This window comes from Gopherus flavomarginatus, chromosome 3 (genome assembly GCF_025201925.1).
Source record: "Gopherus flavomarginatus isolate rGopFla2 chromosome 3, rGopFla2.mat.asm, whole genome shotgun sequence".
Classification (NCBI taxonomy): domain Eukaryota; kingdom Metazoa; phylum Chordata; order Testudines; family Testudinidae; genus Gopherus; species Gopherus flavomarginatus.
The window spans coordinates 153,703,059-153,720,924 of record NC_066619.1 but is presented as its reverse complement, the minus strand read 5'-3'; the positions used below and the strand labels follow the sequence as shown (position 1 = coordinate 153,720,924).

The following is a 17,866-nucleotide window of genomic DNA, read 5'->3' as shown; positions in this document are numbered from 1 at the left end:
CTGAGGGTCCCGCTGCCGAAAACTCGGATGTGCCGCCCCTTTCTGTTGACCACCCCAAGCACCTGCTTGGTGCACTAGTGCCTGGAGCCGGCCCTGGTTGCAAAATCAAGCATTCAGAAGATAGGAAATGCAGGAATTACGGTTGATCGGGCAATCTTAATTCAGTCCCCATGTGCATATGCATTATGATACAATATTTAATTACATGGTCTCATACCTTATTTTCCCCCACAGGATCTCTGAATGGGAAGTTTTTCAATATTTCTGCTTATCCTCATTCAGTGTGTGGTCCCATGTATTATTTAACACACACTATCCAAACCCTGCCCTGAATACATTATTAATTTCCTCCCGGGCATTTCTATGGTGATCTCATTATAGTGTCTGAGTGCTCCACAAGCTTTAATAAACTTATCTTCATACGACCCTGTGAGATTAGGTGATGTTATTCACCACAGAGAAGCAGAATAAAATAGAAGAGAGTATTTTTGTCATATATTTTTTGCAGTTGAAAAATTGAGCGATGCAACCTAGAAAAGTGTCTTCTTCAGTGATGAGTTCTGTTGAGCAACTCTCACATTACTTCTTCTGCTTTATTGCCCTTGAGTTTGCTAGGCACCCTCAATGTCTGCTGAAGTTAATTGTGGTTTTAGGTGCACCAGAGATGAGCCCTAGGGAGGCATAAATAGCAGACTCATATTCTCCTAGCTAATCTTAGAGTGGTTTGGGGGGAGGCGGTATGCTACTGTAATAGCTCTATAGTCAAAGCTGTGTGTCCAGTTTTCAGAACAGTATTTTTCATTGGCAAGGTCCATTCATAGGGAGTAAAATCTCAGTTTTGCACATACACAGTAATGACTTTTGCTGTTGTTGAGCAGTGCAGTACTACTGGCATAATTAAAATAATATCATAGATAATATCTACACAGACATTTTTCCATTTGGTAAGCTCTATAGTTTAATACAGAAACAGATTCTGTAATGAAATCTTTATGCTCCTGTGTAGCGTCTGAGCTCCACAAGAGGGAGCCTTTCACCTGTGGTGATTGTAATCATTGCAAGAGCAAACTTTGGGGCTACAATTTCTGGTGGTGACTGAAAATTTCTGTCTATGGAGCTTGCACACTCCAAGAGCATTGCCAGTTTTGCATGAAAGTTCTTCAAGTCTGCTAGCAATGTGAGCCCAACCTTTGGCTGCAGCAGAAGAGAGCTCAGCATGGCTCAAAAGTAGGATGCAAAGGTGAATCCTGCTTGTCAAGAATCACAGAAAAGTCTTCTCCAGATCAGGAGTGTCTAAATGGTCTAGGCTAGGAATCCTTTCTGACCTGCAGAGCTTTCTTTCATGCTGCTGTAACAAAGATTTTTGAAATGCTTGGCAGGAGCTTCACAGCAGAGTTTGTTGTCTCTTTATGTTGGGTTGGAGCCCAGTGCTTTGGCTGATGGATGCTGGTAGGATACGTTTCCCTTAGATAAGTAAACCTGTAGTCGAAGCATGCAATGGACAGCTTTGCTTTCATGTCAAAAAGTGCTGGAATTTTGAATTATGAATGTTAACAAGTTAGGGCAGACATGAACTTAACCATAAATTCCTTTATGAAATCCAAAGCCCAAATGCTATTAATACTATTGCTCTAAACATGTATACAAGCCTAACCATTAAGCATTTACAACACCTAGACAGTAACAAAACAGTTACAAATTTACGATCATTTATACTCACTGATGGACCAGACCAGAGAAGAGTCCTTTAATCCCAGCTCACTCCAATGTGATTGGACTAGATTTATGACTCTTCAGCAAACGTAATTGTTAGTGTCAGTAAAACCCAGTCAGGGACAGTTCACCCTTGCTACTTTTCTCATTCTAAGGCCTTCTCTTCCTTACCTCCTCCTCCCACCTTTCTTATCAACAGGTTTTCTTCCGTGGCCCTTTTCTTCACATGGGCCTCAGTTTCAAGATAACATTGGCGCATGGGAAGGTTCGTGCTTATATTTTACATGACATTTATTCTTTGTCTTGTAGCTATAGCCCCCCTCTCATTGAGAGAAAACTTTCCTGTATTTTATTAGTTACTTTTTAAACCACACATCCTTCCCATTCCATTCTGGTCTTCTAACTCATTGTTCTCACGGCCTTCCCATACTTACTGATTAGGACCTTTTTCTACTTACCACCACAAACTAGAAAGCAAACATATAATTTTCTTAACCAAAATTAAGCTACCTTTAATTCTTTCATTCCATAACTATCCCACAGAGAGCTTAGGAGTATGAGTGGCTTCTAGGGTCTGCTCCTCTGGATGATCCTCCATGGGAACAAGAAGTTCATAGTGAATCCTAAGTCCTCTGCCTCCTCTGGATTGTGAGGGGTGTGGCTGTGAGAGACTGAGGGAGTTTACTCAGTGGGCAGGGCAGCTTGAGGAGGGAGAATTGGGAAGTTCAGTCTTTTGAAGTGGAACAACGAGGGTCTGCAGGTACAGAGGTTTTTTCTGAGCATGGACAGATGCTTGATGGAGCAGAGATGCTCTCAGCTTCCAATGCCTCATTATAATCTTCCATGGTTGACCTGTCATTGGGCATAAAGGTCCAGAACAAATATCAAGCAGATGGAGTGGCAGGGGATAACCATTGACCACATCTACTGGAGGGAGCATGCTTCCACATGGCCTGTCTCAGAGATGGCAAGGGAATACAATCAGAGAAGAGAGGAGTATATCAGCCATATTTATAATTCAGCCATTACTTTTAGAGTGAAGAATTCGCTCCCCATTTCTGATGGAATTTTATTTTTCTAGTTGTGACAAAACCACCTTCAAACGGAGAGGTTTGTTTGTACATTTGATAACTGGTAGTGGCACTCAATTTACCTCACTGGGGGTTCACCAGTAAATGAGTTTGATGTTAATAAGAACAAACACATACAGCTTCAAAGGAAAATCAGCAACACACAAAGTAAACCTCAAAGCTCTCATCTGTTTTTTTCCCCAGGCCGGATTCTAACTGCTAGTGCATTTTAACTCTTAAGATAATTGTGCTGTGAAACAGTTTCAGAAAAACATACTGACTATTTGGTAAGATCTTTTTTTCTCAATTCTTGAAAAGTTTTATAAATTTCCATCTGACATTTCTCCCCTTATGTAATATATAAATCATTATCCAGAAGCTCTCATTTCATGTCTGCTGATACATTAGGAAGGAAAATTGTCTTAAATATGACACTACAAGAAGTCCTTGACCAAACAGGTTACTCTGACTTTTTCTATCTGAGCCTTTTTAATACGATTTTATTCATTTATTAAAAACCTAAGTGGATATTTATTGTTCATGAAAGATATGTCACAGGGATGGGTGCTTTGTAAGGACCAGACTAGAACAGATCACATTAGCAGCCCTTGAGACTGAAGTTCTCTGTTCATCCAGCAAAGAGTGGTTATTAGCTGTGCAAATGTCCCCACATAATTTCCATCCCCCCAAAACTAGGAAATGCCACTCCTGTTCCAATCTATATGGCAGTTCAGTTTCCATAGCTCCCAAATCCTGGCTTGTCTGCTCAGGGTACTGAGGAAGGTGTTAATTAGTGAGAAAAAGCTTATATGGCTACTGTGTTTGTATTATTCTATTCATAATTTTCAATCTCTGCTTCAGAAAAGTAATCTGGAAGGTGATCTCAATCAATTTCTCACAATTATAGCAAGTGACATTTAATTAATGAGTAAAACAAAATGGTCTGAATGAGAACACATAAAATCCAATTTTTTTCTGCCTAGCACTGAGAATACTAGAAGATCAATTCAGTGAAGAATTATTTTTTTCACTTGTGTTTGAATTTTGTGCTTGTAAAAGTGAAGGTCTAAGAGGGCTGGCTTGAGCCAGGGATCTGGGTCAAGTCCTCATTTAATGTGATCCTAGCTCTCGTTAACATTAATGGGGGTTACAGACATATCATGTTAGATTCCTTGACAGCACAAGCAGGTGCCAGGCAAATTTCTCAACAGCTCTGCTAGTGTCCCTCAGTTGGATCTGCAATACTCCTGCTTTTCTTGTCTTGAGCTTCTTTTCAGCAGACATGCTAACCTGAGCTAAAGCGTATAGTAGTTTTGTGATGTTTATAAAGAAGAACTGAAAGCAGACCATCAGACACATTTTCCCCAAGAGGTCCATGTCAGGCTGGAATCCAAGCTTCAGAAGGCAAATAGGATAGTCCATTAGCTTACAGATCAAATTCATCCCCTGAATTATCTTTGTGTCATGGATTCATCCATCTTCCTAAAGATTTACTGGACTTTTCAACTACAGTAGAACCTCAACGTTATAAACACCAGATTTACAAACTGACTGGTCAGCCACACACCTCATTTGAATCCGGAAGTGCACAATCAGGCAGCAGCGGGGGGGGGGGGGGGGGGGGGGGGGGAAGCAAAAACAGTATAGTACTGTATTAATTGTAAACTACTAAAAAAATAAAGGGAAAGGTTAAAAAAAAAGATTTGACAAGGTAAGAAAACTGTTTCTGTGCTTGTTTCATTTAAAAGCAGTATTTTTCCTCTGCATAGTAAAGTTTCAAAGCTGTATTAAGTCAATGTTCAGTTGTAAACTTTTGAAAGAACCATAACATTTTGTTCAGCATTATGAATATTTCAGAGTTACAAACAACCTCCATTCCCGAGGTGCTGGTAACACTGAGGTTCTACTGTAAGTGGAAAATCCCTTGGTAATTTCAGTTTTCCTATTTTAAAAAAGAGAAACCATTCGCTATAAATTCTGTTACACAAAATGGCAACTCACAATGCATGTTTTGCAGAACCCACAGATGAGAAAGGCAGAACTTTATGACAGATCCGTAACAAGGAATTTTTCTGCCCGAGGCAAGGGCTGGTTCCAGGGTCTTCTGCGGAAATTCGGCGGCGGGTCCCTGAGTTCCTCTTGGAGAGAAAGACCCGCTGCCGAATTATGAATGAAGCGGCGGTGGCAATTTGGTAGCAGGTCCTTCCCTCTGATAGGGACTCAAGGACCCGCTGCCGAATTGCTGCCAAAGAAGCGGTGGCAGTAGAGCTGCTGCCAAAGTGCCGCCGATCGTGGTAGAGCTGTGCCCCTCCGCTTTGCGCACCCGAGGCAAGTGCTGAACTCACCTTGCCCTTGTTACGGCACTGCTTTATGATCCAACTATCAGTCAACTGAAGTCTCTGCCTTGGTCTGTTAAGCATTGCCCCCTACGTGTTACTGCGGTAGCCTTTTGCAATACACGTCACGAGAGAGGACAACTCTGCACTTGTTCTCTGATCAAGACTGAGCAGGTTTCCTTACTGGCCAGCACCTCTCCTTCAAGGTTTCAGGGTTCTTTTCTCCTTGGACACCAGCTGCTTGAAAACACCCACACAACAGTACAACTGCTTAAATCAAGATTTATTAATTCCATTTTCTCTCTGTTGTTATAGCAAAAACAGCTTGTTTGACAGATTGAGATCAAACTCCCCACAATCTCCACTACCTGAGGTACTCTCATCTTACTTAAAGAAAAGAAAGGCTCATGTGTTTAAAGAGCAAGTCCTGGCTCTGACCTCTTCTGTGAGGAGTGTGCCAGACCCCATCTTGTCCAGAAAGCAAGAATTTCCCTCCTCTCCCATAAAACCTCTTTCTCAAGGCTCCAGTATTAAAGCTCATTATCACATTAGGTGAAGCCCTTTTTTTTTTTCCCCTTCCAAAGCATTTTTTTCTAACCCTACCTTCCCCCAAGTCAGGTTGCTCTCTCTCCAATGGGCGTTTAGACATAAGCGTAGCACCTCACGGGTTGTTTTGTGAGTCCCTGCCTAATCCATCAGGTTGCTTATTGATCGGGCTCTTCTACTGTTCTTGGGGATATGTATTTCAGTTTGGCTGGGGGGATATAATCTAAATCTAAAACTGTCATCTTCGTTGGCTATCAGGTATTAATTGGTTGACAGATGGTAATCAGTCTGTCTGTGTTTGCCTCTCGGTAAACCCAATCCCATTTCCTAGCACATGTGGTGCAGTCAAGCACATTTTCTGCTTTCTCTGGATCTTGGCATGGATCTTGGCATGATTCTCACATGCCATCCCTGTTAACTCCATGTAGGGAGGGTTCGTCAGGGCACCACACCGCCTTCCTTGGCCCCTGGGGAATCAGTCGGGCCACAGGAGTCCTGACTCAAGCCGTCCAGCAGGGGCTGAGCAAACACGGGTAACCGTTAGCAGTTAACAGGCCCAGGCCCTGGGGCAGGGCGGGGCAGTAATGAGTTCAAGGCTCAGGCCCTCAAGCAGGGGCTGAGCAAACACAGGTAAATTGCACATCCAGGCTTCAGGCTCCAAGCAGCTTGGGGAGGGGGAGACGGCCACCCACACATTGGGTGGCAGGGGGGACACAGGCCCTCCCACTCCAGTGCATCCCAGCCTGGGGCCCTAGCCGTGGCAGAAGACCCGCTGCTGAGTCAATGGGGATCCCGGCCACAACACACTGACATGGGCTCTGGCAGTGCTGCAGCCAGACTAGGGTCGGCTGCCCCCAGGCTACTTCCCAACTCCCCCTCTGGAGGTACCTGTGTCAAGGTGATGTCCTCAGGGGGGTCGATCACCATTGGATCCTCAGGGTAGCTGGTGAGGGGTAGGCTCAGCGACTCATCTGGGCAGCTGGTGACGGGAAGGTTCAGCGACTCATCTGGGTAGCTGGCGAGGGGTAGGCTTGGCAACTCTCCCACACGGTGGTCCACGTTGAGTATCCGCCGGTCAGGCCAAACTCCAGGTCTACCACTGGCTGGGGAGCTGGAAGCCTAGAGTGGGTGCCCTTTCCGGACCATAGAGGGGCAATACAAGTGCAGTTGCCCAGAATCTGACATGAGGGTGCTGGGGGGTGTCTGGGTAAGGTGGGTAGGTTTTGGGGTGTTTGCTGGGTATTGGGTGGTGGAGTGGGTCTGAAATAGCTTGGAGTTTCTGGGTGCTGCTTGAGGGTAGTGGGCCGCTTTCAGGGGTGGGTGCATGTATGGCTCAGGTACGCGAGTGGGTCCTGGGTGCTGTTGGGGATGAGTGGATCCAGGGAGATGACAGAGCTGGGTTGGTGAATGGGTGCTGTCTAGGAGGAAAGCAGAGGTCTGTCTGGGGGGCCGAGGTCTCTTTGGAGAGCAGGGGCCTGCGGTGTAGCTGGAGGTAGTGGAGCCTGGTCTGGCTGGGCCGCAGGGATCTTTCTTGTGGTCTGGAGTTTGGCTGTGGGCAGAGTGTCACCGCCTGGGGGCCGGTGTGCCTGGGGCTAGTACTGAACTCTTTCATCTTCTGTAGTGGGGATGGCAGACAGGAGACCTGACGTCCTGAAGCCAAGTTCCACAGCATCCTCCAGCAGCCAACAGTGGGCTCTGCAGCTTCTGCCTGCATCTCAGCCAGACACCCGATATTCAGACTGAGATTTGGACAGGCAGCTGGGCTACCACATGCACGACTGTCACATGAGATATACTTGGGAGCCCTGACCTCCATTCTCTGTGTGCAGAGGGGCTTGGACAGCATGTGAGAGAGGATTCTCCTGCGCCCCCCTCCACCCCTCACATATTGGGATAGGTCCAGGGCTCAGGATTTGAGCCTAGAGTGCTATACAACTCTCAAAAGAGAGTGAGTTATGCTTCCCAAAGCATTATTTAATACAGTGAATTTGATGCATGGGCCCTTCCTAGGACTTGAAAGGTTTTTAATTCATAAACTTCATTCTCGTCTCATTCAGAATTTCATTTGTTTGCTGTTTCACTGTGTTGAGCGGGTTATTTGATTTTAAAAAAAACAATTGCATGTGAGAATTGGGTGCAAATAAATTCTGTCTTTGGCAAAAAAAAATTTTAATTTCAGTACATCTCCAAACAAACACGCTTACCTGACTATAGTTGCCTACGGTGCATCCACACTCATACAAAGTAATTTACTGCAAGTGTCTTATCTATAAAAATCCATTTCTTATTCCTTCGAAAGCATGGCTGTGTTAAAGTCCCAGGGCTAGATCTTAATTTAACATAAATTGGCCTCTTTGCATTTAATTCAGTGGAACAATGCTGAGGATTTGGCTCTCATCTTTCACAGATTTTCATTTTGCATATTAAAAAAAATAATCTCTCTGCCAATTCTTCCTCCTTTCTCTGTCTCATGAAATTTAAAGGCAGGTAATTATGCTGGCCTCTGTGCCCTTGTCAAGTGTTTTTTTAAAAGTTTGCAATGTTGTTGTAGCTGTGTTGGTCCCAGATATTAATGAGATAAGATGGGTAAGGTAAAATCTTTTATTGGACCAACTTGTGTTGGTGAAAGAGACGAGCTTTCTAGCTACACAGAGCTCCTCTGCTGGTCTTCAGCTCTGTGTCAGCTTGAAAGCTCATCTCTCTCACCAACAGAAGCTGGTCCAATGCAAAATATTACCTCACCTGCCTTGTCTCTCTATTTTTAAAATAGATCATTTTTATTTATTGCCTCATAGAATTTATGCATCACATTATGATATTTTCCTGTTCCTCAAATGACTTATGCATCTGTCCTCTCAGCCTCTGCACGTTACTTATCCTTGTCTATTTTAACCAGCAAGGCCCATGTCCATGCATAAAAGATTCCTTCTTGTTTTCCTCTTTCATGCCAATGCTCTCCTCCATCACTTTCAACCCAACAAAAAATTCCCTACCACACAGTAGTCTCCAAGCTGTGGAATTAATATTCCTGATTCATATTCATTATTGGCAACCTTGAGAATAACAGCACTATTCACGGTGCCACATTCATCTCAGACCAGCTACAGAATATGCAAGAATGTCATTACCTTCAAATGTGCTTTGACTTCATGAAGTTTCTCTTATTGTAATTCATCTTTATAGGACACGAAAGATATATACATAGGGCTCTGCCAGCAAGTACAATGTCAAAAGGCCCTGTCCTTGGATCCAGTCAAGCAAAGCCGAGCTCAGTCCAAGAGCTGAGGGACAAATGTGTTGTATGCCCCCGATCACTGTGGTTGAACTGGTCTCAAGAGCTGGTCTTCACTAAAACTTTTATTGGCCTAGTTACATCGTTCAGGGGTGCAGACAGTACTAGGTCAATGGAAGAATTCTTCTGTTAACCTAGCTCCTGCTTCTCGGGGAGGAGGATTAACTACAGTGGTGGGAGAACCTCTCCCATTACTGCATTGAGTGTCTATACCAGGGGTAGGCAACCTATGGCACGGGTGCCGAAGGTGGCACACAAGCTGATCTTCAGTGGCACTCACATTGCCTGGGCCCTGGTCACCAGTTCGGGGGGGTTCTGCATTTTAATTTAATTTTAAAGGAAGCTTCTTAAACATTTTGAAAACCTTATTTACTTTACATACAACAATAGTTTAGTTATATATTATCGACCTGTAGAAAGAGACCTTCTAAAAACGCTAAAATGTATTACCGGCATGCGAAATCTTAAATCAGAGTGAATAAATGAAGACTCGGCACACCGCTTCAATATAGACCAGGGTTCGGCAACTTTCAGAAGTGCTGCAACTGCGCTGCTGTAGTGTTTTAAGTGTAGACCTGGCATGAGTTAGAGTAGCTCTGAGGTTGATCTAGCAGGTGCCCAGCTGAAGTGCCTCCCCACAAAAGGTTACTGTGTCAACTGAGGATGACTGGAGCAGTACAGGACCCTGGCCACGTCTTGCCCAACATACCCTCCGTGCTGCAGGCTCAAAGAGGCATTGGGCTGGTTACACTGGCTCTGTGCTACTTCGGAACAGAGGTGCTGGAACTGGGGATGCTGGGTGCACCGCCATGCGCTCTGGCTTGAAGTAGTAACAACAAATGCCTAACACATGGTTTCCATCATCAGCACCCCCACTATAAAAATTGTTGCAGCACCCCTGCTTGGGGACTCCCCATACGCTACAGAAATCCTTAGTTGACCATTTAGGTCAGAGCAGCACAAAGCAGACTTCACATAGACCAGGATCTGGCTCAAGCATCCTGGCCCAGAGACATTCTATCTAAAAGCAACACAAAACCTCAACAGCAGGGCAACAGTGAGAGGGAGAAGGGCACTGATATAGCAGAGGGGGAGGCTGCCTTTTGAAAGTGCAGTTTCCCCCTGGCTTGAAGTTGTTTGTCTCACATAATTCTTCTAAGTATATAAAAGTGTTATTATGTATAGCTAGGAGTGTCTTCCAATGGTGGGCTTGAATGAGAGGAGTACAGCCGGATGAACGCTGAAAAACAATTCACTGTGAATTAGTCTCGATTGTGTTTCCACCCCTTTCTGGGTTCACTTCCCTTGAACAGTCCAGTGAACGAGTTTACAGCCAGCCATGTTTGTTAAAGCTGCGAATTTGAAACAAATACTACAAAATGTTTGAGAAGAGAGTGAATTTACAATCTATAATATTCACCCTAGAATTCTGATTCTAAGGCTTTGAACTCATCTAGCCAGGGAATAAGAAATGTACCATGGGGGCTACTCCAGAAATCTGACTCGCCACAGGTTACTGCAATTTCATGCTGGTTCCAGCAGAGTTACACTGGCATAGAACTGGAGTAGCAGAGAGGTCAAACAGGCCCTAGATGTTCAATTAAAACAGCTCAGATTTTAACTGTGGAATATCTGCAGCCAATTGCTCCAGAAGAGTTAGAGTACAGACCAAAACTTATCCCAATTTATTTAGGGGTATTTATTTGGGGAATAATTTTGGATGCACACACACACTTGAGAAAATCACAGTCTATGGATAATTCATTAAAAGACAGAGAGGTAGAATCTTGCGGATGTATGGGAAGGGACAGAGATGTGCGTTTGCAGGAAACAGTGCACTAGTTAGGCATGCCTATCAGTTGTGTGCATTAATTCAATTTCCCCATTGATTTAGTTGTATGCATTAATTCAATTTCCCCATTGATTAAGGAGTCATACTAAGGACAGCAGAGACTTTGTACTCACGGGGTATGTCTAGATGCCCATGGTTGGCCCCTGCTAGCGGACTCGGGCTCACAGGGTTTGGGCTAAGGCCCTGTTTCATTGCGATGTAGGTGTTCAGGCTTGGGCTAGAGCTCAGGCTCTAGGACCCTGTGAGGTGGCAGACTGATCCCAAACGTCTACACTGCAGTTAAACAGCCCTTAGTCCAAGCCCCACAAGCCTGCGTCAGCTGGCACGGGCCAGCCACGGGTGTCTAACTGCAGTGTAGACATACCCATGGACCCAAATTGTTTGTAAAACCCTTCTAAATCAGAATAGCAGCTTTTTGCACTGATATAAATGACAACATAGGGCACAGAGCAAGGGCACATCTGGTTGATGGACTTTCCTCTTAATTCTTTCTCTGAAATGGCAGGGAGTTCATCCTCTACAATCTATAGATCTCTGGAAGAGCCATAGATCTGCTGAAGGCAAGAGGCATCTGCACACAATTTTCTTTTCCCTGCAATGACGACATTTCCTCCCCTACCCCTCTGCTGCCCTTTGATGGCAAAGATTCTCTGGGAGCCATGCAAATCAGGGAATGCAACATAGCATGAAATTCACGCCATTGCAAAAGAGCAGCGCAAGGTCTTTGCACCATTGCAGTGTTGCCAGCTTTCCTGATATTTGGTCTTCTCCTTAAAGCCCCAGTACTTGGGGTCAAGTGATTCTATAAGAATCTTAGCTTTCTTTTAAAATAAAAAGTAAATTTCTAGTCCTCATGGTTGAAAACTTGAAACAAGTCGACTTCAGAGGCTCAAAACCAGAAGGCAAATAAAAAGAAGCAAAAATGTATTTTTTTTTTAAATCTCATGGGTTTTGGGGGACTGACTTCTGCTCTTTAAGAACATAGGGGGTTGACTGTACTGCCAGTGTCCCACTTAAGCCTTCCAAATAGGCTGTGAGTCTTAACTGAGGCAGCAGCTTCCTGCTGGCCCTCCGCATGGGTGTGAATTTCTTACATTTTGATTGCACTATCCTATTACCTTTATAAAGCTATGTTATGGTGCTTTGTTTACCCTGCAAGACAAATCGGTGATGCAGCATTGTTTACACATGCTGCTTCATTTCTTGGTGTTTCATTTACTTTTCATTAAGTATCTCGGTGAGTCTCAGCAGCAATCTGTAATGTTGGTAGCTGGGCATCCCCACAGGTTTGTCTTGATTAGTAACAAAATGAAGCCAAATACAACTTTTAAAACAAATCAGGACTTCCCACCAATTTTTGGTGTTTCCACTGGGACAGAATGTGTCCTTATTTTAGTCATCCCAGCAGTGGAATAAGGTCCCATCCCAAGCCATGTATGATCTACCCAGAGCCTGGCTCTGGAGGTATGTCTATACTGCACAGATCTTATGGTGGCATACAGAGGACATGCACTGCGTGCCCCTAGAATGATTATAAATAGCAGTGTAGATGGTGAGGCATTGCTTAGATGAGTAAAGACATATTTGAACCCTATGGGTTCAGCTCTCTCTCTCTCCCCATGCCCAAGCCGTGCCTTCCCTGCCTACACTGCTATTTTTGGCAGTGTAGTTTCTTGCTGCCTCCCTGGTGGCAGAGCCTTTCCTTTCCCGTAGATCAGAGCTAGCATGGGAATTTACACCATTCCAGCTCCAGTATACACATCTCTTCTTCAGAACCCTGATTTGAGGCCAGTCCTGGGTGTCATTATTTGCCAGCGTCTATATTCACACTCTGACACACTTTTAACGCTCGTGGGCCCATCACAATTCTCCATCAAAAGAGAAGATCCAGCCAGCATTTCTGTTCCCTCTCCATGACTAGTCACACTCATGGATGCTCCCAGGTTCACTTTATGACCCAGTCAAGAGAAACAATTATTGGAAGTGTCTTGAGAGCTTCCTTTCTTATTTATTATTTTTGTGTCTCGTCACCTATTTTAATATGAAGTTAGTTGGTCTTACTAAAATCAACACTACTCCTTTGACCTAGTTAGATATGCCTGTTCAGTATATAAATAAATAAGCCTGTTTTAATTAAATTACTTCCGAATTGTCAGTTGTACGTTGGATAGAAATCTGACCTTATTCAGTATCTAATTTAGTTGAGTTTCAAAGTCTCCATCGAAGATAAAATCAAGAATCGGTTTAAGCCACTTGGGTGCTGAAAAGAGGTTAGGGCCTCTGGAGTCACTGTAGATGTCATGACATCAATGTAGGTGTAATCTGGTGACTAATATCCGTTTTACATGGGTTGTGTCACACAGGTTAAGAGTCTGATATGGTTTAAGATTATGATTAAGAATGTGCAGGATCTCACAGTTCTACTGGATCTAGAAGGCAAAAAATATCAATATATAAATATAAATGTAAAATAAAAAGAGAGGATGAATCTAAAATGTCTGCACAGTATAACTCCTCAAGACCTGGTGGAAGTGTGGTGGAAATATTTTGTCAGCTGCATTATTAATATTTGTTTTGTATTTCAGGTTCAAGGTGAACAAAAATCCTTCCTACACAACGATTTTTGCTTTTCCCCTCCTTTTAATTTTATATATAGTTTTGTGTACAAGAATAGGGCCAGCAACAGAGCTACACCTATTTACATCAGCTGAGGATCTGGCCCATAAAGGGTTAGGTACTATTGGGATATATGTTAGGCAGTGATCTAGAAAGTTACTTTCTATATAAGACATATAATGCGAAAGGGTTTCATAACAAGATTTTCCTCTTTTTCTACATTGGAAGGCTTTTCTGAACAAGGCTGATTTGCTGTGGCACTTGGGGCCTGCTTTTCAGAGGCGGTAGGTAAGTACCCACAGTTCTCAGTGTCCGCCATTTTGGTTGGTTTGGTGTCCACTCATTTCTTGAGTTGTATGGACATGCAAACCTGGGGAACATCTGGGTGAGGTATTGCAACTGCACTCACCAGGCAATCCTCTTGTTCTGTAGCAGTCCTTGTCCTCACATTGGTTGATACTAGCTCCCACACAGCACCTGCTGGGGACAGTCCTTGCAGAGCCCTCATTTTTGATCATATGATCCCCTTTTCCTCTGAAGTTAATGACCCCTTCCTCTCTGAGATCAGTGACCGGGTTCCCTGACTTATGAACATCTGACAAAAGCATAGCCCTAAGTGTGCAGTCTCTGCCACCAATTGCACACATGCAAAGTGAAACAAAGTTTGAAGAGAGAGAGACAAAAATCTCTAAATAAAAATTAAACACGATAAAAGCAGAGCTGGGCTAGCACTGAGAGAACTGTGAGCAAGCGAGGCTCAGCTCTCGGTTACAAAGGAATAGTTAAGCAACGGAAAGGCTAACACGTTTATAATTTCATTGTCTCTCTTTACAGCTGTGCAACTCCTGTGAGTGGCATCCCATTTTGGTGTGCCGTGGGTGGAGCATGGGAGGGTTCTACCTCTTAGTTATTTCTATTCTGACTAAATCAGTCTAAACACTCAGGGCCAGCTTGTGAACCCCTTCCTCACAAAGCACTTCCACTGATGACAATGTCACTCACGTGAGGAATGGCTTTACAATCTGTCCTTAAACCCCTACATTCTATGCCCCAATATTTAGGTGGGACCGGAAAAAAAGCACTTCAAACATTGATGAAAACAAATAAGGGGGAAGACGTGTTTTAAATCCCAAGCGCTTTCTTCTAGTTTGTTTGCAAAATATTATGGTTTGTGCAGCAACCTCGTCACAGTAAAACTGAAAAATGTTAGATCAAGTTTTTGCAGTGTGAAATTCCGCAAGATGTTTTGAAGTTCCAAGGCAGGTGAATGGTTCAGGTGGAAATGTTAACCAGCTGCATTTGAACATGCTCAGCCGCACCTATCTATTGAGCTACCATCAATACAGTATTATTACTGGGATTCAGTGGCTGAGCTAGCCTATGATCCCTGACTCCTTGGCACAGCTGAGGGAGCTGGGTGACAATCTGGCTTACAGTGTTATTTTCAATAAGTTACTGTGTGTAGTTTGATGAGTGGGTTCTTTGGGGTGGGGTGGGGAAGAGAAAACTGCACAGATCACATTGCCTCTAAGGGCCACTCTAGAATAGTCAACAACACTGTTGAAATATCTGTGGGCAATGACCGATACAAGTTTGATGCTGTCAGACTCAGATGCCCATGTCACCAAAACACTCCCACCTTGTTTCTAATACTAACAAACATTGGCACTCTACGATTCTTGGTTAGTCAAATCTACTGCATTCCAGGATGATGCAGAACTCGGTTAAGTTTTCTAATATACCCAAGGAAGGCACAAAGATAGGAAACATTTTACAAGCAAGCAAATTAAAAAAAGCTCTAAGAAACATAATTATTTATTATTAATATTTATAAATCATATTGCAGTAGTACGTAGATGCCTCCACCCTGATCAGAGCGCCACGGTGCAAGGTGCTGTACAAAGAGAGTGAGAGATGATCTCTGCTTTAAGGAGCTTACAGTGCAAATATATGAGATGGATGAAGAGTGGGAAAGGCAGTATTATCTACTTTTTATAGATGGGGAGCTGGGGCACAGACAGATTAAGTATGATTTACCCACAGTTACACTGGAAGTCAGCGGCAGAGCCAGGAAATGAATCCAGATATCTTGAGTTCTAGGCCAGCACCTTAACTGCTAGATGATCCTAAGCACAAAATATGCATTTCCTGGTTTAAATGTCTTATTTCTTGTTAAAGGAAAGAAGAAACAACAAATATAAAGTCTCCGTGAGTGAGAGAGAGAGAGAGAACGATGATTCACTAATACTCTGCACCTGAAGCGAAACACAAAAGATCAACAGTCTCGCAGCTGCCGTTGCAAACAGGTAGCAACTTCTCTTCATTGGAAGGTGCAGCTCACAGAAAACAGAATGACCACATCCCCTTTCAGATACATAGCTAAACATACCACAGTAGAAATAGCCTGACATTAAAATCTCATGATATCTTATGATCTCCAGTTGCTAGAAACAAAAGCCTCATCTCATTGGAAAGGAAGGATTCCTAGATTTCTAATGACTGAAATCTCCTTACTCTAGCTCTGAAAAGTGTGAAGTACCAGATGGAAAGGTCCACATTTTTTTAAAGTGGCCATTAATTTTGGGTGCCCAATTTTAAACACAGCCCGTTGAGCGCCTGCAGAAGCCATGTCTAAACAGGAGGCCCAAGCTGTCTCAAATTGGACACCCAGAAACCACAAGCACCCCAATTAGTGAAGGAAAGAAGGAATAACTTCTATGGTACATTGTATATTTTGAAAGAAAAAGCAGCAGCTGTTTGTGGCTGCTCAGATGATGGGCTGCTATAATCAGTCCTGGCAAATATGTGTGGGCATAGTACAGGTGCCAGATGTGGTATATATAATTGTTTGTACAGGTATTACAAGATTATAATACAGCAGCAGTGCCTATTTTAATGGGAAATGGGCACACGGATCGCTTTAGGCCGCTTTCAGGCATATTATAGTATGCTCTTTTTCTTAATTTTACAAGGCACAATTCAATATGGATGAGAAAGTGGATTCCAATTCTTCACTCAGTTGGCCTCACATATGGAGTTTCAATGGCACATACAAGTATCCATACCCAGATGATAACATTTCCTATGTGGACTTCTACCTTCATCAGCCACCAGTGGCAGCCATCTTCATCATCTCCTACCTCCTCATCTTCCTCCTGTGTATGCTTGGCAATGGAGTGGTTTGCTTCATTGTTCTGAGGAGCAAGCACATGCGCACAGTCACAAACCTCTTCATCTTGAATCTGGCGGTCAGTGACTTACTGGTGGGGATATTCTGCATGCCCACCACTCTCCTGGATAACATCATAGCAGGTAGGTGAACCCCAACCCCACAATGATAAAATGTCAGCCTAGCTAGCTCTTCACCACCACTTCCAACTCCCCCTGGTATCAGGGATGTGTGGGGGGAGATGTGTGTTGGAGGCATGAGTTACCATGCTCTGAGGCTACTCAGATATACAAAAGGGAGCCAGTCCAGTCCCTGGCTGCCCCCCAGGATCAAGAGGGCACCAACTTGGCCACCTTTCCCATCACTTCTGTGGTCTTGCAGTGAGTGAATCTTGGCTGGACCCAAGGACCTGGCCTCCAGTTCATTTTTTTTCTTTGTTATTTTTCGTGTCCCTGCACTTCCAAGTCCTAGCCAGAGTTGGAAATGTGAAAGTACTGAGTGAATCTCCCCTCTTTCTGTTTCCAGAAGGATTAGAATCAGACAGCTTAAAAAAATCTCACACAGATTCTTTTTTTGTAAAAATCTCAAACCCAGTTTTTTAGCCTCCAGAGGCTCAGATAAATGTCAGAACCTTCTGAGCTCTGTCTGTCACCAATCCTTACCTAACCATGGCAGAGATCACCAACATGGTATAGAGGGCTAGCATCAAAAGTGAGTGTTTGCCAGCCATTAGCACACCCACAGCTAAGGCACATCTGTTTTCTCAGGGTACCTCAGGCATTCCTAGAAGGCCAGTACACCATTCCAATGCACCAAGTGTACAACAGCAAAGCTTTGTTGACTTCAGTTGACAAAAATCTGGTGTAAATGAGAGCAGAACCAGGAACAGAATAGAAAATAGCCTGGCAACTGTGTGTGATCAGTTGGCAAATTTTGACTTTTTAAATTGACTATATTTATATGGCAGATTTTTCATGTGGTTAATTTAATATATATATTTTTCATTTAAATAGGTATGGTCATCCCTGAACTGAGCTTGTTTTGATGTCAGACATTGGACACAATTACACAATGTGATGAACATTAGTGGTAATAACTTTATTTCCACCCCACATATTTTTTGACAGGTGTCCACACTCAGTGCTGTGATATAAGCCTGTGTTAAATTGCTCACCTTTCTTCCCCTCAGCCCCCTTTTTCTCACATAAGTTGTCTGTATGGATTTCAAAGTCCCAACTACCCTTTCTGAGGCCCATCAGTATCATTTTGGAC

The 17,866-nt window shown here is 43.6% G+C and overlaps 1 protein-coding gene across 1 annotated transcript in view; it reads left to right on the top strand.

The window, feature by feature from the left end:
* NPFFR2 (neuropeptide FF receptor 2) overlaps positions 1–17,866 on the top strand; it is a 46,077-nt gene that overhangs the window by 19,730 nt on the left and 8,481 nt on the right. The window contains exons 2-4 of the mRNA XM_050945038.1: positions 13,654–13,713; positions 15,604–15,731; positions 16,398–16,737. Of these exons, the coding sequence (XP_050800995.1) occupies positions 16,410–16,737 (328 nt within the window). The 5' untranslated portion in view covers positions 13,654–13,713; positions 15,604–15,731; positions 16,398–16,409. The remainder of the gene's footprint in view (positions 1–13,653; positions 13,714–15,603; positions 15,732–16,397; positions 16,738–17,866) is intronic.